Source organism: Hyposmocoma kahamanoa, unplaced genomic scaffold (genome assembly GCF_003589595.1).
Source record: "Hyposmocoma kahamanoa isolate Upper Pololo Valley unplaced genomic scaffold, ASM358959v1 95, whole genome shotgun sequence".
Taxonomy (NCBI): Eukaryota; Metazoa; Arthropoda; class Insecta; order Lepidoptera; family Cosmopterigidae; genus Hyposmocoma; species Hyposmocoma kahamanoa.
Genome location: NW_020654972.1, coordinates 7755163 through 7778726, shown reverse-complemented (window position 1 = coordinate 7778726; position 23564 = coordinate 7755163). Strand labels below are relative to the sequence as shown.

The window sequence follows — 23564 nt, the reverse complement described above, 5'->3', positions numbered from 1 at the left end:
AGAAAGTAGTCACTCTCTTTAAAGTCGCACTCTCGGATGGGGCGCGTACGACGCACTGGAGAGTATTCACAATGAGCCGACGCGGGCCCATCCGAGACTCGAACGAGCTCGGGCGTCACTCGTCCATGCCACGGACACGGCAAGTTAATAATAAAATGTACGATGCATTTCCAATCCGAGCCTGTGCGTGGCTCTGCTCGCGCCTGGCACGGTCTGATGTGAATAGTCCTTAATACTAATCACTAATCATGACATAACCTTTAAAAGGAGGAGGATAAGAACAATTATTTTTTAATAACCCGTGCTAAATAAAATTTCAAAAGATTTATCTGATCATAGAGCATTAATTTAGTCTTCATCTTTAAATTCTATTTTTCCAATTTTACAGAAAAAATATAGGAAGCCAAAGCTGTAAAACAAGTTGTAAAGTCGACAAAAAAAAGTCAAAGTCAAGGGAGACCCAGATAAAGTGAAAGTGACTTCATCGTCTAGAATTTAAGAAGTATTATTGAATGAAATGACGTATCCTTTGGATTTCAATACGCAAAGGTTGTGCTAAGACCACAAAGTACTTTGTATTGGCTAAGACATTGAACTGATGATAAGATATAAAGTATGCGGGAAATTCAGTTATTCTAGTTTAAACACTCGTGCAGATCGCACTTTGATTACTTATAAGTCAAGTCGCACAATATACTGTGTGTTGTAGTGTACAAATTAAAAATGGACTTCGAAAAGTTACTGAAACAAGCTGCTATGCAAATTGGTGCTGGCGGCAGTGCAGGATTCATCGAAGTTTGTATTATGCATCCACTGGATTTGGTGAAGACGAGGCTGCAACTACAAGCCAGCAAGCCCAAGGGTTTGGGCGCGTCCGATCCGCATTATTATACCGGCATTGCTGATTGTTTCAAGAAAATGTACAAGTACGAAGGTCTGACTTCATTCTGGAAAGGAATCCTACCACCAATTCTAGCAGAAACACCTAAAAGAGCTGTTAAATTCCTCACTTTCGAGCAGTATAAAAGGTTTTTCATGTTTGGCTCCTCTACACCAACACCTTTAGTGAGATATTTTTTATTTTAGTTCTGTTTTCTTTTTCCGATCTTTCCACTATACTGATACTCATAAAAAGAAAATCATTCTATGTTTGAAATATTATTTTACATTGAACATGGCATGCAATATGTATGTCATATAATGTATTGTAAATTCAATACATACATATTATGTTCAGTACCTATTGAAATGCTTTTCTTCAATAACTGCCACAAACAAGTTTTAAATTAATTCAAGGTCGTAAACACTTAGTATTTCATGTTTTATTGCAGCAATTATTAAACTGTCTGTAAATTTAAACTGTTACACATCCTTGGGACATATGACACCGATTGTGCTATTTTGCAGTTTTAACACAATAGGTCCCTTCTACTATAATAACAAATAAACCCTAAGTAGAAAAATCAATATTGAAACCATAGACTGAAAAAAGCTACTAAGTAAATAGCACTTGCAAAATTGAACACAAAATCCCAGCCTATATGATGGAATTTCCAATATATATATTATAGCCCGTTACACCAAGTACCAAATACTTAGTAATCAACATTGGAACTCATCACAGCATCTATTTTGCTTGCCCTACATATGCTACCTTAACTCCTCCAGGAATCTTAGTATCCTTTTGAGTTTGCTGAAAACTTTGAAGTGACCTCAACATGCAAGGGTATTTCACCTTGCAGTTTCTCACATTGTAGTTACTATAACTGTACCCTCCTCATATAATTTCACCCTGTTCAGAAGACTGTCCACTATGCTTAAACTGAAAAGGCACATTTGTTATTTTTTTAAATCTTATTTTTAGTAAGGCCTGTAATAATTGGGTGTCAATGTCGGCCTTGTGATGTCAATCCCTGTGGATTATTCTACTCTATCATGTCGCCTCATAGTGAGAAGCAAGATTTCACATACAAGTACAGAATTTCAGCTCTCTTCTCCAATGGCTCACCCAACACAACATTAAGCTCCCCAAACTGCCAAATATCCTCTAATTAAAATTGGCTTCTTAGAGCCACATAATGGCCACATTCCATTAAATGTAGCGCATCTTCAAGTTTGTTACAGAATTTACAAAGTAGAGATTCCGCTCTTTTTATGAGATGATAGAACTTATATAAGGGACTGTGGCCAGTACAAAGTCTCAAAGCCAAGACCAGACCTGACCAGAATTTCAAGAAAGCGCGCAGTCCACAAACCACAAAAGTTTTGTACCAAATTTCTTTCACTGCAGAAATGTCACCACAGAAGTCACATCAATTGATAGAGCAATGAGCTCTTTACTTTTTAATTATACGACATTTTTAAGATAGATAGTCATGGAGCATTCATTGGTCCCAAATATGTCATGTAGATAGCGTATACTTTGGCAAAGCTCATTCTGCTGAACCAGAGCACACATGTTTCCCGGTAAGAATGTTGGTTAAAGCTTTAACAAATTTCTGTGGTTAGAATAAACACTTGACCAATTTTACGCTGAGAGATAGTAGAGATTCTACCAGAAAGTGCATGAATCCTTTGTGGCAGTATCTACGTTCTATGCTATCTCTCTATGTTATTTATTTACCTAATTCCGTTATTACAAATAGTATCTACGCTTACATAATGAAGTGAGGTTAAAAGGAACATGGCGGTTATCACTATGAACACTGTCTTTAAGATAAAACTCGAATAAGTTCCTATTCAAATATATGTACTAAACAAATCTTATCTATATCTGTTATTTAAATAATACCGTAGGTAAATATTTAAGTTGCGAAAAATGTAATATTTAAAATTTAATTCAAATTTACACCTAGTTACTCAATATATTTATGTATAAATCTAAAATCAAGTAAAAAGTACTATTACTTTCGAATTTGTTTATATAAAATTACTTTGAAATCGGTTACTGGAAAGTGCGCAAAATCTGATTCATCCCCTAGTTTACCAACAAAAAAGAATCATCAAAATCTGTTTACAATTGAGCAAGTAATCGCGTAACATACATACAATAAAAGGGGAATTGAGAACCTCCTTTTTCCTGAAGGCGGTTAAAAATTGTTAGCATCCAAAACATTTTGGATTTTCCTTTAGTTCGTAGTAAATCTGCATAAAGGAGCAACATCCTTGTCGCTCTTATTATATGGACTTTTATCCGGCCGGCTTAATGCGAAACCATGTCGATATGTATGGTGAGTCCAGGAGTAAGCTATCTTAATGAGACTTCAATTCACAATAGGATTTATTCTTGGTTATTCTCTTTATAATTTTATTAATCATGTTCATATCACATAATTAAGTGTCTGTTCACAAGGTTGCATTAGCAGCAATTAAATGTAGATTTCTTTATATTTTTTAATATTAGAATTTGACTGACCTACCTATATCTTAAAACTGTTGAAATGAGTATGCTATATCTATATTGTCATCATTACAGTTAGAACATAGTTTCACTTTTCTAGCATTAGCAGAAGGCTCTCTTAACTTACGCTAAAGGTCGACTTATGCATAACGCGTTAAATCTACCGCGCGTCTTACTGACGTAGTTATATGTGTCTTCAACGATTTTGGTTAAAAAAAGATTTTTGTTTTGTAAAATGTATGCAATAAAAAAAAATTTGAATGAAAGCATAGCTGCGCGTTAGAGTTGTAGGACGTTTAGTAACAAAATCGTTAGGGAAACTGTGTATCTTTAACGATTGTATGTGGCCGCGCGAGCACTGCGACTACGTCGCGTCGATGACACCACATTAACAAACGTAATATACGCTATATACAAACGTTGAACTACTAATGACACAATGGTATATCCATAGTGCGTAATCCTGCCGCGTTCTTTTCTCTCACTTTCATTTTCACTCTCAAACTCTTTCACCACACTTATTCACGCGGAAACAACTTGAGTTGAAAAAGCCATCTGGCTTAATGCGATTCCGTCTTGTAGAAATATTCGCCGATATACTGGTTCAGAGACTCTCAAAATAGACTTTTATATGACCGACGCCATTATCACAGAATATTATTAAAACAGTCCAGAAAACATGGAGTACCTACAGACGGAAGGAATTATATATTTTTTTAAAATAAATATTTACTATTGCCATAATTCAATACACCTCCGTCATAATAAATATCGCAAGGAACACAAACTACTAAAAAAACTTAAAACTAAAACATAAAAACTGTTTCTGTTAACCTTAGGAACTCCTTCCGAAAAACAACGAATTTAAATTTCCATACATACATACATTAAATTAACTAAATTTTTGCTTATTTTCTCTCGAATGAAATGAATATTAATATCAATATGCATTAGCTTATACTAATTGATTGTCTTCAAATAATTTTACATTAGCATCATTATTTTTCACCTGACAAAGCCGCTTGACTTTTGTAATTTAATTGTTGGAATGAATTAATTTGTTTTTATTATATTGACTATTTTGGACATTAATAATTGATCTGACATTCTTGAATACTAACGATATTATAAACATATGTAATACTTTAAATATATTTTCTTTTTTTTTTCTCTTTTCATTTTTATATTGTCAATACCGGTAATTGTGTTTGTATTATAATATTCCGTTTATTGCCCGTGGTCCTACTGCGTCGTTTTCATATACCAAATATACTTTCAACATGTTTGTATGCCAAATGTTTGGCCGGACACAGTGAAACTATACCTACTCATTTTGTACATGTCAACTTGCATATCTAACCTGTGTTTTCACAAATAAATGAATTATTATTATTATTATTATTATTATTATTATTATTATTATTATTATTATCAGTTAAATCTGCAAGTACATTTCGTAGCCAGCGGGCCTCACTAACTGCCATACTTAAAGCTAAATAATATAATAAATATAAAATAATATAAAAAGTAAAATCAGACTCTGTCGACGACAAGGGAACTCAAATTAAGTATATCCCCTTATCAAAGCTTGTTTTTTTCCAGACTTTTGCCCTAGCTGGTCTAGGCGCGGGAATTACAGAAGCCATATTAGTAAATCCATTTGAAGTGGTCAAAGTCACCCTTCAGTCTAACAAACAACTAGCGGCGCAAATGCCAAGTACATGGGCTGTGACTAGAGAAATAGTAAGAGATAGTGGCCTGGGCATGAGAGGCCTGAATAAAGGTCTTTTTGCGACAGTGGCAAGAAATGGATTGTTCAACATGGTGTACTTTGGTTTCTATCACAGCGTGAAAGGCTATGTTCCCGAATCTCAGGTATGAAGGCTATTTTATCACTGTTATTTTACTGTAACTGTATAATACATAATTTTAATTATTTAAAAAAGTGACTATTTTGTTTTTTTTACATACTATTTGTATGACTTATGTGACATTTTCCAGATAAATTAATACCAAAGTATGTTTCCTATTACTTATATAAAATTATATGGTATGATTGTTATGGTTTGTTGGTTTTAGATAAGAAAATACGGTTGATGCCACGAACATAGCATAACGTATTGTATATTTTGTCGATAGGTTACACTCGACGCGTAGGGAAAATGCGCATCCCAGAGAATTCATTAGCACGACCTCTCCCACGTAAAGTATCCTATGTCAAAATTGCCAAGTTTACAGGGGAGCCTTTTAAAGTTCCGAATTCACTGAAATAAGCATAACACGTGACTTTAGATTTCTCACTTTTATTCGGCAAATCTCGTTACACACGTTGAGTATCATAAAATCCTAGATATCGGTTAGATGATCTATTAGATGATCACTCTATGTGAGTAACAAGCTTTGCCGAATGAAACGGAGAACTTTAAAACACTCCCCTGTAAACTTGGCAATTTCGACATACGATACTTTACGTAGGAGGCGTCGTATGTAAGATTCTGTACAGCGTTACTTTTGGATCTTATTCTTGTCCTCGATTGGGCTATTACAGACAACACGCATTAATATGTTTTTTGTTATCGTACAAGAACAACCTTTTAAGCTCTCTCGTTTAAGAAACCCACCAACAATTAATAGCCGAAATGCCATTTGTTGTTTCTCAAAGTACTCGCCATGATATAACATATAATACATTTTTATATTCGCACGAATCAGTTTTGACTCCGAAGTTGGAGTAATCAAAATAGTTGATTTGTAAGCCTCAGCCATTTCTTCTGTTGTGTAGAAACATGACCACGAAGATTTTGCTTAATTTCTGGGAAGGTAAAGATATCGTTGGGACTTGAGTCACGGCGTACGGCTAGTGGTTCCGAATTTCAACGTTTTGCCCGTTTAAAATTCATCTTGCTATTCAATTAAATTCAAATATTTTTATTCAAGTAACCAGATTCATAATGTGTTAGTAAAATACATGAAAATAAATCCTAGGGTTAGTATTTTAGCATTTTAAAATTTGATAATATATTTTGGGGCATGAATGCCCATAGCAATTTCTAATGTAGGGACTGTCAAACCTATCCCCTATTGCATTCAGAGCGGAGTTGTGGCTGACACGCACCAGAAAGGCGCACCTTTTGCGCACAATGGCGTCAAACGCGTCAACGCGCGCGTCGGCGAACATCCCTGATACACTACAAAAACGGGGCAGTTGATTGAGTCCGCAGGGCTTTGTAAGTTCAAACTCGCCACAAACTGCATGTGTATAGGGAGGTGCAGTACGCTTTGAAGAGAGTCATCTTTACCTCACCCGAACACCTTGTGAATCTGCGTGCGATCATATTTGCCCTAACCGACAGAGCCCTACGTTCCCTTCTATTGTATGGTGGAGTATCATATGGCATCTTGAGTTATTTTTCTGGAACTCGATGACAACTTGTGGCGAGCAGACTGTTGTATCCCAGTCAGCGTTAATTGTCTTGAGATCATCAAATATGATGGTGGCTACGTATTCAGTTTTTGCCACAAACGAGGATACCACTTTCTTGGGGAGCTGATATTTTTTGTCGGTTTTGGCTCATCTTGGAAGACTCACACAGTCGACTGTTGCTTGGAAAGTTGGAACCTGAATCATAAGCACAAATCCAAGATTTTTCTGCATCGATAATGTCGTAAACATGTTTTTTTTGGTCATCGCTAAGCATATTATGCGGTTTTCAATGAAAGATCAACTTTTTTACAAATTACTGCAGCATCTTTTTGCTATCCCTTAGATACCTGAGGGTGTATAGATACTTTGAACATCAGCTGCATTACAGCGTCGATGTGGCAGTTTCAAGAAGTCCTTCACGAGTTTTATCACTGAAACTGGAGTGTCTTACCTTGGGATTCTAAATATGGTGTCCACAGTTCTAAGACACGATGCTTTATTACTTAAAATGGAACGTCGTCCAAACACTCAAGACGCGCCAATTCTCTTCGAAAGAAAATGATCACATGTAAATTCTCCTTTAAAATGTCTATTTTCACTGCAGACTTGTCAACTTTGACAAGACGACGTAATGAAGCGGTTCCATCAATCAAAATCCGTCCTTTTGTCTTCGGCTTTCAAATGAAATAAGTTAGAATGTAAAGTATTTTTTTAATAATCTCGTGAAGTTGGCAAATAACAAGACAAAAGATAGCCCAAGTAGCAAATATTCGTAACTTCGTAGTATAGGTATAGAGTTGTCTGGTACATTAATAGTATTATATTTTTATTACATACTTGCCCGCCTACCTACTTACCATTTTTGCCTTCAGGATCCAGTTCTTGAGTTCGGGCGCAAAGTAGCAATCGGTTTCACGTCCGGAGTACTCGGTTCCTGCGTCAACATACCTTTCGACGTTGCGAAGAGCCGGATACAAGGCCCGCAGCCAATTCCCGGTGTGATCAAGTACAATTCCACTGTTGGCACTGTCGTACTCGTTTATAGAGAAGAAGGGTGAGTATCTAATAATCTTAGAGCACCTTATATTCCGTATAAGAGTATAGTACGTAATGCACGTTCTTTGAGAGCTGTCTAGAGTAAAATATGATGCAGTGACTAGTACAGAAAAAACAAAGCTTCGATAATATGTGTATATTCATATAGAATAACGACGCACATTAATGGACCGAATGTAGATGAAAACTTAGGGACAAAATTGAAGTGTTCTTAAAAAATTACCAGACCAAAATTGCTAAGAATAAGATTAAGTAAGTATCGAAAGTAGCATTAGAGCTCTTTGTGAAATAGTTCGTCCTACTGCCGCCATGTCTATAATATTTTTGCCGCCAAGCAGTAATGTGAGCATTACGGTTTCGGTTTTGATGGGTAAGAATTCTGGTGAACCTACAGCCACACGGGTTTTATCAACTGAACTCGAGTGACGAGTGCAGAGGTATTTCCCATCAGAACTTTGAGGTTTAAAGCTTTGAGTGAATCGTAGTGAATAAACAGGAGTATGGTCTGACTTGAATGGAAAAAGCGAGATGTGTCAGTAGTCATAGTGAGATACAGGAATATTCTGCCTATTCCATTGGAATACTTTAAGTTTCCAATATGTTCCGTCCATGTTGCGTCCAGTCTGACAATTTTCGTTCCCAACGAAATCTGTAAGGACAGGAACAGAAAATTTCATGTGTCCAGCCGGCTTAGCGTGAGGGGACATAGACAAAACTTAAGCGCCTATAGAGATGTTTCTCTCTCTTCTGTACCGATTATGTCTCACCTCCGAGCACGACGTAACAGAAACGGCGTACTTTTTGTCTTCTGCCCCAAGAGTAGTAGAGATATTCCGCTACGACGATCTGTCAAAAGTATACAAAATTTGGCTGTCGTGCTATGGTTGGAGAGAAATTGTCTTTATTTGACATTTGCATGCGCGCCAACTTGAACCTCATAGCGCTTATGCTCGCGCCTGTAGGGATAATTCGCAGTGACGTCATTTTCGAGAGAAAATTGACAGTTCGAAAAAGAGATTATTGTCTTCGGGTTCATGCTAAGCCTGCTGGACGAGCCGTATTAATCTGAAGCAACATCAGCAAAAAATTACTTTAGAGCAAGTCGTCTAACATTTCCTACTTATCTCCCTTACGAATTAGTGGTAGAGTTTGTTTGTTTGGTGGCCACTAGGCTATGGCCAGTGTCAGTTTCGAAGTATGTTGTCAGTTAATATTGATCGAGAACGTCAACGTGTAGGCAGCAGCAAGGTATTTATATTTGGCAGAACCTTTTCGACAGACAGCTGTTGTTGAGATTATACCAGAGGTAAAAAAACAATCATGGACAAACAAACTAAAGCATTATAATATTGGAGTATATAAAAATCACACAAGATGTTAATAAAAGGAGAATACACATAAAGAAGAAGGGATTTAAGGTTAATAGAACGGGGAACATAGGGAGGAAGGAGGTCATACAAGGAGGAATTCAATTTAGGACATTCAAAGAAAATGTGATCAAGCGGTACCCTCGTCCAAACCACATTCACACAAAGAGCTGTCTCTGACACGAATTTTGTTAAGGAACACAGGGAAACAGGGGTGACCAAATCTCAGTCTGCAGATCATTGAAGAGACTGCGGTTTACGTCCTCAAAAATAGATTCAAAATGTGTTCGTTTACCTTTGCCTTGGTTTCGTTCATTGTACTGTTGTTAAAAGATGCTGACTATAGTGCTTAAATATTTATATTTAATTTAAGTACGATGTTTTCCTTCCCAAGCGCACAATTTCTCTTATATTTCTTTATTTAACGCCATATTCTCATTTTAATTTACAATTATATTGTATTCCACAAAGCTGCACGAAACCTGGTGCACTTTAGGTCAGTTAAATTTAGAAAGTAACATTTCACTTTCCACAAAATGCAAGCCACTACTTTGTTAATTGGCTGTACGCCAGGTCAATGTGTAAACTTCAGAATGCGCCACTGCATTTATACGCTCAAAATTAAGGACATGTAAATTCGGATAAATCGTTCCTCAGCTCACTGACTTTCTTATCTGAGAATAGAATATCTGCGTAATGGCGCGTTCCCATAATATCATCACGACAGATAGTCGTGCAGTTTAAAGTGTCGTGGCTTGTATATTTAAAAGATGTTGTTCACATATAGTGCAACACGATTTACTGTCGTCCACGACTTTTATGACGTTATGACGACAGACTGTCATGACATTGGGAAGAGCTAGAACGACAAGCTTCAAACGGCAAGCTGCCGTGAACCGATAAATTGTCGACACGATCTAGTGGGAACAGGCTAGACGCAACAATTAGTCGTCCAACGATAATTAAAACATTACGACGTAATTGGAACACGCCCTAAGACATACGATTTCACTCTCTTCATATGTCTAGGAAGTCCAAGGAGCGTAAAAGGGAATGTGTGTTTTGCATCGGCTCGACATAGGTCGGCAACAACGTCCTGTTATATCCCAGCCCTGTTGCCTCAATGACTAAAGTCAGTCCTATAAATTTGTTCAATTCAGCAGTCTTCTTTAGACATAAGTAAAATATAACATAAAGTAGTCCACTTCAATGGTCGCATAAACACGTACCAGTTCCAGTTCTATTTCATATACTTATATATTTTTTTATTATTGTAAGGATTTCCAGTTTTTCCCGAAATATGCCATTTTTGAGAAAATTGTTTAAAGATTTAGAAGCCCCGTCGGACAGTATGTAACCGATAGCTAATCGGCTTGAACGGCTGCGTCGACTCCGATGATGGCGCGAAAGATATAGTTCAAAAGACTTCAAACCCCCCGATCCAATACTATAGCTCAACGGCGGCGCCGACAACCGAACGGCCACGTCGACGCCCGAACAAAAGGCTGCGAATGTGCTAAAACAGGACTGGATGCGTCGATATGTGACATGAGGTTCTTAAATTAAACAAAGTCTTAAATAAGAACACCATTCTTTCTAATTTTTTTTCATATCAAATAGAATTTAGACAACATAAAATGTAAATCTATTTCGTCAGTTTTCTTACAAATGATTATTTTTCGAATATCGTCATATTATTGAAGATGCGATATGTGAATCTCAATATGTAAAGTGGTAAACCGAAAGCATTTTGCCACGAAATATTTAGATTGAAAGATACTTTATATTAAGACAATAATTGTCACTTACATGAGAACTTAAAATTAATCAGTGAATTGACAATATTCTATTCATAAACTACACAATGATACAACAGAAACATTACTATTTGTTTTAAACACTTAGTTGAGAGTTCAACTGTTTTAAATTTACATTATTAAATAGTTATTATTAAATCTTTATTTCAGTAGTGAATGGTAGTCAATAACATGTTTATACAAAGGAAATAAAACTGACTATGGGACCTGTGAAGGACCCGAAACGTAAACCTAAGAATTATAAAATTTGAATTTAAATAAACTAGTAATATATTAAGGACAGTTTGTTAAAGATATATATAAGTTAATCCATGGTCACATTGATTCGCCGGATATTTTGGAGCATGTCAAGTTTTCTCTCCCTCGGATAGATCGATTATAAAATCGGAAAACTTTTGCTCTGCCTGCATGTAAGACAAGGCTCGGTCATCATTCTCCTCTGTATAGAACGTGTAGTGACTATAATTGTATTCGAAATGTTTTCGATATTTTCGGTGGTTCTTTGTTCTCAGCCAAACATGTACACGTAAAATTTATTCATTAAAGTAAGTTATCAAACACTTTTTTTTGTATTTATTTTTTGTTTTTAAATATCTAAGTTACATTCTTACATTTTTATTTAATTTATGAACTGAAATTGGGCTATCCGAGCCCATATTAGTTCGTAAGATTTACGTGAACATTATATGCATGTTGTGCTTATATCTAGTAGGTTCCATTGTATTCGAATTGTATTTAAGCATGTCTAGTTAAGACTGATAAGTCTGTAACTAGTTTTGAAAGCCAAATAAAAAAGAATGACTCCCTCAAAACTTATCAACATGTTGCAGTTTTTTTATGACACCAACTAAAGGGACGAACAAGTCGCGCGGTTTGGAGGTAAGCAATTCGCCTATCCATAACAGTTGCAGTGCCCCTAAAACTTTAAGTTGACACGTCCTACGGTCTGTAATTTCATCAGCACCCTTTCGTAACCGACGCATGCGTAACGCATTAATGCATATTACTGCTTGGGTGTGGCAGAAAAAACATGACAGTACGGTGAATGCTATAGCAATGAGAGCTTTGCGCAATATCTGCGGTGTTAGTCTTAAAGATTAGAATGCCGAACAGTAACAGAGTGTTGTGGTATGAAAGATGATGTAGTGACAAGGATAGAGAGAGAGAGAGAGAGAGAGAGAGAGAGAGAGATGTTTCGATGGTTTGGTCATGTAGAAAGAATGTATGTTGGTAGATTGACGGCACAAATTTATAGCGCGAATGTGGATGGAAGCGTGTGGACAGGTAGACCTCGGTGAACGTTTCTCAATCAGATGGAGGATGTCCTTAAAAAAGGCCTGGTTAAAAGCACCAAGAATAAAGGAGGATGTATGAAGAGATCGATGGGAGTGGAGGAGGCGAAGGAGGTTTGTCAGGAGCGTAGCAATTGGAGGTCCATAGTCTCTGCCTACCCCGGTGGAAGACAGGCGTGATGATATGTATGTACCGCATGGCGGCAGATATAGTTACGGTGGCAGTACTTCTCTGGACGAACTCTTTCACAAGGAGCTGTTACTTTTGATTATGGGAAGGATTAGATAATTGATATTGTATTTATGTGATTGATACCTAATTCTGTTACGATAGGAAAGGGACGATGTGTAAAATTATAATTACACGAATGTAGTGGCCTCACCTACTTTCGTTACCTGCGCAGCGCCAGAAGGAGCACATAATGTTTATTTTATCAGTATCCACGTAAATAACATTCCTATCTATCTGTTTAAACTCCAGTATCTAAGTAGCTTATTGATAAATCATTCACCGCTTCAGATTAAACTGTGGCGGCGCGATTGTGAAATTCGTCTTTATTATAAAACTGTAGACTCCGATATTTTGTATTTCAAAAGATACACATCCTAAATATAACGCACCGGGTCATTACTTTGAGATTTACGGCTGTCTTATTTGAAGATGTGCCAAACTACTTGCGGTTGTTAGGTTCATTCAGTCAGTTTAGTGATTGTAACAAAAGCTGTCGTGAGAGTTGCTTACTTGTATCGTGTACAACATGGCCATTATTATTTTCCCTCAGAGCGAGACGCCCTGTAGTGTCATTATTGTTTTAAAAATAAAACACATGCTTATGATAGTAATTTTTTAGTTTTATTGAATGTCACGATGTTTGACTACCATGATATACAATTATTACTAATTATTAATCGAAGATGGAACACTAAGAAATAATTCCTTTAATCGGACTGGATTCGAACCAACGTCTTCCAGAAAACCGTGCCGGACGTTTGGCCAACTAACCCTCGGAACGAACTAGCAGACTTTAAATTCTTCTATATGCTTGTTACAGATCTTTGGTTTTTTTCGTTTTTAACGAGTTGTTTGCCGTAGCGCCATCTGTGAGAAATGGTTATGATAGTTAATAATAATAAGCCTTTATTCCAAAGAAATATTTCAAAAACAGAATTCCATTTATACAAACACATGCAAAATAAAATAAAATTAAAATGAAATGAAATTAGATTATTACAGTTCCGACTTTAAAGATACGATATTTACGTAATGTTTAATGATAAAAAAAATTAAAAAGTATTAAAAATGTTTAATGAGTAAAAATTAAAAAAAAGAACTAATCTGGTGTAGTTTGGTGGGTTGGCTTTGTAAATTTTTCGCTTTCGCGCCCTTTTGCACCCTTTTTTATATTTTTTGTCACATGTAACCTGTTTTGTCCCAGCGGTACATGAAGCTTAAAAACGGGATGTATCAAATTTCCTATTGTAATGCATGTATAGGAAATGAAACTATTTTTCCGGATTTAAATCGCGTATATTTGTTTTTTCAAACAAACGTAATGCATGTAATTTCGTGGAGCACTTGACGCGGTAAATTCGATGATGGAAAATAATCAATTCAAAAGTAATTTTTATTGTGCAGTGGCATTGTTTTACTTGTATTTGACAGAAGAGATTGCCCATTGATTTACCAATAAATGGATGAAAATAAATACAATGTAAATTCTAATCCAAAAACCGCGAAAAAATGTCTGTAGCTTTTTTTCAGTTTTCGTCTATTCCAGGTTCTCTGTTCAAAAGTTTCAAAAATATTTTACTATATTTTTAGAGAACTCAAAAAATCACCGTCAGTTTGTATTTAATTTTAAATTTTATAAAGTACAAAACAAATTATTATTGTACACACGCCAGCACATTAAGCTACACATTGACGTATCTTGTTCCGCTGCACTGGAGGCGATTTTCGAACAAAAAATGAGTAGTCTTCATGTGCCGTTGTCCGTACTTTAATTAGTAAGGAAAAATATAATTAGGTATATATAACGTGTTAAGCAAAACCAATGAAAGGGAGATTTCCGAAATTATATTTATTATGACTATGACACTTAGTTTTAATTGCAACGGAAGTTTCAAATAGATTACTGTGAAATAAAATTAAGTTTGAAATAAAAATATTTGGAGTATATTCCAAAAACGTTGTCTATTTAAACAAATTTTTGAAGCGTCATTGCAATTTTTTTTTAAATAATAAGTGACGGGACAAACAAGTCGTGCGCCTGGTGGTAAGCGACACGCCTATCCATAACAGGTGCAGTGCCACTCAAGAGCTTTAAACCGCAAAGAACTGAGGGGCATTGCCACTGCACCCGGCATAAGCTGACAAGTCCCGTGTGCCTGTAATTTCACCAGCACCCTCACCCTTCAAAACCGGAACGCAGTAATGCTCAGAAATAGGTAAGGTGGCAGTACTTCCCTCGACGAACTGTTTCACAAGGAGCTCTACTACTATTAAAACTTCTATTCATTTAACCAGTTCCTCATATTTTCAATATTTTTTTTTTCAGATTCCGCGCCCTGTACAAAGGTCTTGTGCCAAAAGTTTTGCGGCTCGGCCCGGGGGGTGCCATAATGCTCGTCGTATACGACTACGTGTACCATTACCTGGAAAGTAAATTTGTGGACAAGAATTGAACACTCAAGTAATAATTAGATATAGTAATAAGTACACATAAAAATGAAAAGATAACATTGTTCTTTTGAAGTAAACTATGACCGTAAAGACATCGGAACGTACAGAGTCCATCTAACGGTGATACACCACAAAAGTAAATTAATTGTTCATTGTTTTACATTGGACTTGATTAAAGCTAAGAGCAGTTACACACGGGAACTTTTCGCGTCTAACGCGATTCAGTCGCTAATCGTCTATCATTACATACACGCACGACTTAAGCAGCGATAAAAATCGCGATATAAATGGGAGCACATTTTTAATGATGTAACTAACATAAGCGACTTTTGTCGCGCGTTTTACCGCTATTAAAAGGCACCGTGTGTAGCCTCTCTAAGTTAACTCGTTTAAAAACTAATGCCTAAATTATATAATATATAATTAAATATTATTGTTATAGAATATCTTTAAAAAAGGTAAATAATGCGATGACTGTTGTATAGGTTGGCTAGAAAAGCATTAGAGTTATGTTTGTCTATGAAAAAGATTATATAATAATAAGGTGCTAGACACTTGTCACAAACCTGGGGTTACCTTTACTATGAGTACTAGACGGAATCCACTCTAAGGCCCTGGACCCCGATTCAGACTCTTCGATATTTTAACCGAATCGTTCGAGTGGACGTCGCTCTTGAATCGAAAGGCGCTTTCCGAGCTATTCAGAACATTCCGAGTTAAACATTCGGATACGACATCGTTATCAAACAGCGTTTTCGGAGTTAGTCAGTGCAATAGGTTACAAGAAAAATGAAAATCCTTTTATATACATTTAAGACTTTAAAGGTCTAAAATATGGGAATACATTAGTCTTGCATTAAAATTAATGAATAAAATTGAACAAAATCCAGACTTTATATTAAAGTAATAAAGGATTTCCATATTACATTCTTGCTTAGTAAACAATAGGACGTTCGTTAACTTTCATTCGATAACTGTGTTCTGAATAACGTTGTAGCCGTTGCCGGCCGAGAAGTTCGAGTAATCGTACGGGTGTGACGTCATTTCGGTTCGGTTTCGAATACGACAGTTTGACGTTCGATTTGGGTGTTGTGAATAAAAATTAAAATAAATCGGTCGATAACTGATTTATCGTAAGTCGCGTCGCGTCCTGTTTTTTAACTACAACGCGACGACTCTCGCATTAATGCGCCCTGATCACAGTGTGTTCGGCGTCAGACGCCTCACTGCGCCAAGTAACTCACGACGACGACGCGCGAAATCGCTCGACTTTAATCGAGTGTCGACGCGTGTTTCCATATTTGCATAACACAAATTTGTACCTTAATAATGGGGAAATAGAGATGAATATGCTATAGGCGAAAAACATGACGCGTCGCAACGCTTCGACTCTGCGCCAGTGTGAGTTGAGCCTAAGGTTCTGAATCGAAATGAAAAATCTAAATGGGTTCTTTCGTTGCCTACCGTGCAAACCATGGACCAATAACTGTAGAGGACTGCTAATTTCCATACTACAAATAGTAACTCTGAAAAAGGTCAAAATTCCCTCTTATATCTAGATAGCGCTGATCAATGGCCTGGAAGTAGTTTATATTATAGAAGTCAGTTTTTCCTTTGTAATATTATATCATAAGCTAAAATTATTTTCTGTACTGTGACATATATGCTTATCAATAGGTGTATTGTGTATTACAAACTAGATGGCGCTAATTTTAAACAAAGTAAAAAAATAGCTGGCACTATTAATAAAAAACTGTGCAATAAGCGCCATCTAGTTGATTTGTTTGTTATCACTAGAAAATAGAATACCTTTGGTAAAATGCAGCTTGTCAATGTAAAACAAATTAGTTAAATAATCTCAGTACATTCAGTTTCTGTAACAGTCTGTGTAGGTTATCTGTCATTATAGATTTGTAGATTCTCCTCTCAGTGAATTCTGTCGAAATTCACCGGTAAATTTTTGAGAAAAACGATTATTTCAATGGAGCCCTAACATTTAAAAGAAGAAGGGTACTCAAAAAACCTACTTCAAAAATCATTCCTCCCCTAGTTTGCCACCTTTAGAGATGGAATATTATCTTCAAATTTAAATAGATCATCTTCTGAGGTACCCTGTTTCCAACAAGAAAAGAATCATCAAAATCGGTTCACTAATGCGGGAGTTATCGCGTAACATACTATTATAATAGCTATTTGGTACTCGTCGCGTCATCTGGTGTACTGATAGGTACTAAAACACTACTACGCTGTCTTGCATTGCAATTATCAGTCCGCTTGAGTTAATAGGCCATGGTGCTTTGTAAAGGTGGTCACCCCGAGGTGGTTGTTATGAATCCTTAAAAAGGAATAAAAATTTGCTTAGAAAGTACACATTTCAGTGTTAAAGTGAACATAAAGGCTAACCAATGATATTGCACATAGAGACGTTTATATATCAATAACGAAACTTCGGACTTCTATCGAATATAATGCATTTAACAAGATATTTTAAGTATTAGCGCAAATGAATGACCAATACACTACTACATACTACTATACCTACTATAAAACAGCAATATTTTTAACCAAGTGACTTTGGCCACAAATCGCAAAATAGAATCGTATTATCATATAATCACAAAATCACAATTTTACATTTCGGATGTAAATCGCGTATATTTTGTTTTGAAATGAACATTGCTTGATGTTTTGAACTTTTTACACAGATATGCGCGATTCTTTTTCGATTTTAAATATTGTTAAGGTATAATATTATCAATGCTCGGAATAGGGTGTTCCAAATGACTAGATAAAATTAAATGTCTACACATAAAAGGAGTGACATGGAGTGATTAAGACCACCAAATATTATGTAATTACTTTTTTAATTCGGGTTTTTTTAATTATAACTAAGTGACGACGACGGGATGAACAAAATTGTGCGCCTGATGGTAAGGTACAGCCTATCCATAACAGTTGCAGTACCACTCAGAACTTTAAATCACAAAGATTTAATACCCTGAGACAAGTTGACAACTTCCATGTGCCTGTAATTTCAGCAGCACCCTTACCCTTCGAAACCGGAACGCAGTAATTCTCACATTACTGCTTAGCAGCAGAAATAGGTAAGGTGGCTTTCACAAGGAGCTCTACTGCTACGAAAAATCGGGAAATGATTCTACTACATAGTAAGATAAAACTACTCACCTCGAAAGCTGAAGTTGGATGTTAATAAGTAAGCTTTCATCAAAGTACACATATATTAAGAACTACAAGCAAAGGCTTGTTTTAACTAATGCGCGACTAGAATTACTTTAAAATCCAATTTCAGCATTCTAGGTGAATAGTTTTACTCTGCGATGCAGTAAAACTATGGAAATCCGGAATTCGAAAAAAGTAATTAATTAATATTTGGTAATTTTAACCGCTCCATGTCATTCCTTCTATCTATATGTAGACATTTATATACTCATTGGAAAAACCCTATTCCCACCATTGAATATAATAGACAATAGTCACGCGTCACACATAATAGACTTATGGTTTTTCCGTATATAAATAGATCATTCACTATTGTTAAATATAATAAGATTCAGTGTTGAAATAAGCATTTAAAAGAATATATTGTATTTACAAATTTAATTTAATTAAAAAGAATTAGCCATGTATGATATTGATTTAAAAATTTCAAACAGAGAGAAGTAGCCTATTGTTGCACTGTTTTTTAATTATTTGCACTTTTATATGAAAAAAAGTAATGATAAACATGTGCCAATAATTGAAATTGAGGTGACTACAATTTGGTTCTTCATCGTATTTTACATTTTACTATGACGAAATGAATATAAAAGTATTTTGCCAATGTGATTTAACCAAAATATACTCGAATTAAGTGTATGAAAATTTTATTTTGTTATTGAAATTATATTGTTATTTATTTAAAAGGATTTTTTTTAAATAAATTGACTTGCCATTACCTAGCCTTAGAGCAGGGTTTTTAACCTTTTTCTAATCATGGACCCCTCTCAAGATTTCAAAGTCCACAGACTCTTTCGGAAAACATGAAGAAGAAGAAAGACTCGCAGGTTGCATTGACACGCATCTCGCTCGCTCCGGTAATGATGGCCGTTGGAAGGGCGCGAAAATTCAAAAAGGTCATGCGCACAGTACAGGTACCATTAATGCATTATCTTAGAATAATAACGCATAGAATGATAGTTTCATATCAAACGAACTGTCATAAGTGAGGTAAAACTCAAATTCATGCAGGCTAGTTTTACTAGTAGGTTAATTTTAGGTTTTAGTGAATATATAAAAATACAAGTTGAAACGCGTTACTTCCTTGTGGAATGTGATGTTAGTATCTATTTTATGTTTGTCTGACGTATTTTTACACTCACTTACCGCTCATTTCGTCATTTTTAGCTAGAATTCTGGAGCTGTTCGCGGTGCAAGTTGACTTTGAGCACTGAAGGCCCGCCCGCTCGTGTGGGCCCTTTGGGAGCGCTTTAATTTGCCTCACTTAGCGTGTGCGGGCTAGGTTTCTATGCGTTATTATTCTAAGTGCATTATGTTAGGTAGGCTCGCCATGAACCCCTGGCGTTCATTACATGGACTAGGGGTCCATGGTCCACTTTATGAAACCTTGCCCTATAGCAGATATGGATAAAGAATCAGTAGATATGGCCGCTGGTACTTAAAAAAGGGTAACCTGTGCTATAAGTACCAGCAAATCTTCAAATGGCGTAGTAAAATTTAAGAACTAGTAATTAATTATCTCACTGAAAGTATCTGTGTGACTGTTCGTGGGCGTGTGTGTGTGTGCGTGCGGGCGTGCGTGCGTGCGTGCGTGCGTGCGTGCGTGCGTGCGTGGGTGCATGCATTCGTGCGTGCTTACGTGCATGCGTGCGCGTGCGCGATTGTATGACCTCGCTCAGAAGATCTCTATTCTTATCTTTGTAGGTTTTGGCTTGATCTCTATTCAGGCCCACCTAAAGATACTCGGGCTGTATGTGTTCAGAAATGGTAAAAGGGAGGCGGGCAGAATAAGTTGACAGAGCTTTTGAGCATGAGTATGCTGCCAAGTATTTTCTATAAAAAACCGACAGACTTTATTGCCTCCCAATAAGTTTCCTGGCTCTGGTTGGACCAGTACGGCTAGCACGACAGGGCGCGATTTGTGTGAGAGCGACTTGTAGCGCGAGATACTGCTCTAAAGATGTCGTGCTTTATGTCATTCTCACGCAAGTTGCATCCTGTCGTGCTAGCTCTACAAGTCAAGAGCTTCTAGTTGGTATTTCGCTGAGCCATCTCACGGGTGACTACAATACTCCGTACAAGATCGAACATGCACTGTGTACAGAGTTGAAAGCTGCCCAGGCTAGAAATATCGCTTTACCTTATTAAAGGATGCACAACTTAATTTTTCTGAAAAACAAGCATTGTTTGTGTTTTAAAAACAATCATATTATAATTATCTGTCGCGAAGATCAATGGTTAAATATTGTATTGTAAAATAGTTTTCATTTCATCAGCTGTAGCAGGCTTGTATGGCAGATAGTGCAAAAAGCCGACCGCATAATAAATTGAAATCTGTCATTAAAATACGTTCACATTGAACCATGCACATTTTCACAAATTTCGCTACGAGTATAATGGTCTATCTACACACATCCGGGCCGTGTCTGCGACGTGGACGGGCCGTGTTCCGTCAGGGGTTCAAAAAAATATCGTTGCGTATATTTTGTATGAACTCATTCACACATGTCCGTGTCCGGGCCGGGGCCGGCACGGGCCCGCAGCTCATACAAACTAGCACGCCCCGGCCACGTCCCGGGCACGGCCCTGATGTGTGTGGATAGTCCTTAATTCGGAGCTCGCCCGCGATTGGTGGCAAACATAGATTTAGTATATCCATATATTAAATCTATGGTGGCAAAGCAACATTGAATCCCGTTAGCCAATGCCCCTATAAACAAAAAAGTAACAATGACGTTTTGTTCACATACCACTTATACTAGTTTTGTTTGGGATTGTTTTCGTCGTGTATTTTTCGTTGTTTCGCCTTTAAAATATTAATGAAACAATATTTCGTTGTGACTGTCGACAACAAAAAGAAAAAGTAAGAAAGATGGAGCAAATGCAAGGGCCAAGTATGCCGCATATTGTTCAAGTATATCAAACGTCTGAAGCAAAGTTGCAAAACTCGCAACTAATTCATATTTCTCACCCGCCGCTATCGGAGGCACAAGCCAAGGTGACATACCAGCAAGAGGTCCAACCGGCGTCTTTGCCTGTCTCCGAAAATATCGTAATAACTTGTGAAACACAACTCCATAACACTACTTCTACCATGCAATCCCAGGTACGTTAACTTCTTACCGCTAAGTTACTATACTGATTCATGTACTCATTGAGTTCTTAGGTTTCGCGGTTGTCCCACATATACAAAATGAAATTACTCACGGATCTAAAATTGTTTGTTAAAATAAACAAAAATGTATTATTGTTTATCGTAACAAAAGCGAAGTTTGGTGTCTTATTCACAACAAAATTGAACATATTCTGGATACTAGCTACCTTTATACAATAATACAGTATTGCAGAAGTACGAACAGAGTACGCGAAACTTTATTGTAAAGGAAACCCCACCTTATGTCAAACTTTTTTATGTGTGTGTGTTGTGTACATCCCTATTTTGTAAGAGCTAAATTGCAAAGCGTAAAGTTCTTACAGGAATCTGGGCGTGTTGGTCATTGAAAAATGTAAGTTAGGTACTAACATTTATTCTCTGTTCACATCTCAGGTACTACAAACTGATGTAAGTCAAGCACTTCAATTTGCATCGCACATGATTCTACCCCATCCCATGTTCAAGCAACACGTGTTGATGGATGCCACTCAGTATTACGGCCAGTATGGCACCTTTGCAAAGGAGCCGTCTATTGCTAAGTTTGAAGCTACTCAGGAAATTTGTATGAATAATCCGACAGAGTAAGTAAATTTTATTTTTTTTTTGTTAAAGACACCAAAAGGAAATAAAAAGAATGTCGTCTTTTTCTAGTTCTAGTCTGTTCCTTTTTATTCTGTCGAATACTTTTTATAATGATTTTATCACTTCTGAAAAGAATGGGGGTTGAATTACTACATGGTCACCATTTTGTCTATTGCACATGTTTTACAGTATTATAAGGAAAAAAAACTATGACTGCTGCTTTAGTATCAATGACCACTGCCTTTGCACTCATGTGTAATTCAAGCCTAAAAGTGAGTTTATGTTTCTTTATGTATTCTTTTAAAATATCCTAACCTATCGTAAAAACACATTATTTTAGAAATAAAAAATTTCTGGGCTTTTACTTTTCCAGGCATGAAACAGAAGCAATGAACCAAAACAACATAGAAATAAGTTCAACAAAAAAACGAAGTCGAAGTTTGGTACGTAATCCAACCAAATGGGCCTGCAATGTACGTAAAGTGAAACATCAAAATGGCGAAGCCTATGTTAGTAGAAGAGGGAAATATGTCCCAGAAAAACATGTTAGAAATACAAAAAATTGCAAAACAAACTGCAGGTTGAAATGCAATAATAAAATCAGTGATGCAGACAGAGAATTAATTTTCAAAGCATTTTATTCACTCACAGCTAATGAAAAAAAGCACTTTTTGCTCAACACTACAGAAAGACATAGTACAAAGAGGATGAAAATGGACACAAATACAAAAAGACAATATTCCTTCAAATATTTCTTCCTTATAAGAGGTGTAAGACATACAGTGTGTAAGAACTTTTATTTAGGAACTTTAGCTATATCGCAAAAACCCATATACAATGTACATTTAAGTAAAACAGATTTGAATATTCCAAAACCAGACGGGAGGGGATTATCTGCTACCAGTATTCACGGCCTGCCGTCAGCGGTGAAAGATCAGGTGAGGAGCCATATATTATCATTTCGAACAGCTGATAATTTACCAATCAAGCAATTCTCAAGAAAAAAACAATACATGGAACCAAATTTGACTATAAAACAAATGTACATGATGTACATAAACGATTGTAATGGGAAAAACTTGAGTGTAGTTAGAGAATCTATGTATAGAAAAATATTGCGACAAGATTTTAATTTGTATTTGTTTAAGAAAAATAAGAGTGACCAGCTTTGCGCAAAATGTAAAGAGCCTATTAAGAAAAAGACTCAATGTAATGAAAAAAAGTCATGAATTTGTAAAACATGGTTTTTTTTTTATCACGATATGGCTTAATTGTTTTCTCAACAGTACTTAATGCCATTGGCCAGTCAATCTCTGACTATGGAGTGTGTAACCATTCTTAAATCTTGAGAAAGTAAAGTCAATTTAAATAAGAAACCACCAAAGGGCTGAGACATATTAGCTAAAGTAACGGATGACTCAGGTATTTAAGTCGAATTTTTTCGATTATCGACATGTTTCGAACCAGTCCGTGGTTCGTATTAAAATTTGAAATAAATAAGATAAGTGTGATTGAATAAAAATTCTAAAAAGTCACCTCACTTATGGACACT

General features: G+C 36.3%; 2 protein-coding genes across 4 annotated transcripts; both read left to right on the top strand.

Annotated features, from left to right (window-relative positions):
• Window positions 1-757: 757 nt before the first annotated feature.
• LOC113238196 (mitochondrial 2-oxodicarboxylate carrier) lies at window positions 758-15927 on the top strand. 3 transcript variants are annotated; one of them, XM_026474972.1, is made up of 4 exons: window positions 758-1065; window positions 5003-5275; window positions 7697-7857; window positions 15643-15927. In XM_026474972.1, the coding sequence occupies exons 1-4, from the start codon at window positions 805-807 to the stop codon at window positions 15647-15649; spliced, it is 702 nt and encodes a 233-aa protein (XP_026330757.1). In that variant the 5' UTR covers window positions 758-804; the 3' UTR covers window positions 15650-15927. The 3 variants fall into 3 exon arrangements, with proteins under 3 accessions (XP_026330757.1, XP_026330756.1, XP_026330758.1); XM_026474971.1 differs by lacking the exon at window positions 15643-15927 and adding an exon at window positions 14915-15437 and having other exon boundaries at window positions 759-1065; window positions 7697-7878; XM_026474973.1 differs by lacking the exons at window positions 758-1065; window positions 15643-15927 and adding exons at window positions 3198-3230; window positions 14915-15437 and having other exon boundaries at window positions 7697-7878.
• A 5221-nt stretch (window positions 15928-21148) lies between these two features.
• LOC113238341 lies at window positions 21149-23241 on the top strand. The gene is made up of 3 exons (XM_026475182.1): window positions 21149-21382; window positions 21824-22011; window positions 22386-23241. The coding sequence occupies exons 1-3, from the start codon at window positions 21149-21151 to the stop codon at window positions 23239-23241; spliced, it is 1278 nt and encodes a 425-aa protein (XP_026330967.1).
• Window positions 23242-23564: the final 323 nt, after the last annotated feature.

What these genes read in the sequence shown, in the direction of transcription:
- LOC113238196 (XM_026474971.1), top strand. Translation starts at nt 805, where the DNA reads ATGCATCCACTGGATTTGGTGAAGACGAGGCTGCAACTACAAGCCAGC. An exon ending in CCTCTACACCAACACCTTTA is followed by an intron (nt 1,066 to 5,002) that starts GTGAGATATTTT and finishes GTTTTTTTCCAG; the next exon opens with ACTTTTGCCCTAGCTGGTCT. An exon ending in CTCGTTTATAGAGAAGAAGG is followed by an intron (nt 7,879 to 14,914) that starts GTGAGTATCTAA and finishes TTTTTTTTTCAG; the next exon opens with ATTCCGCGCCCTGTACAAAG.
- LOC113238341 (XM_026475182.1), top strand. Translation starts at nt 21,149, where the DNA reads ATGGAGCAAATGCAAGGGCCAAGTATGCCGCATATTGTTCAAGTATAT. An exon ending in CTTCTACCATGCAATCCCAG is followed by an intron (nt 21,383 to 21,823) that starts GTACGTTAACTT and finishes TTCACATCTCAG; the next exon opens with GTACTACAAACTGATGTAAG. An exon ending in TGTATGAATAATCCGACAGA is followed by an intron (nt 22,012 to 22,385) that starts GTAAGTAAATTT and finishes TTACTTTTCCAG; the next exon opens with GCATGAAACAGAAGCAATGA.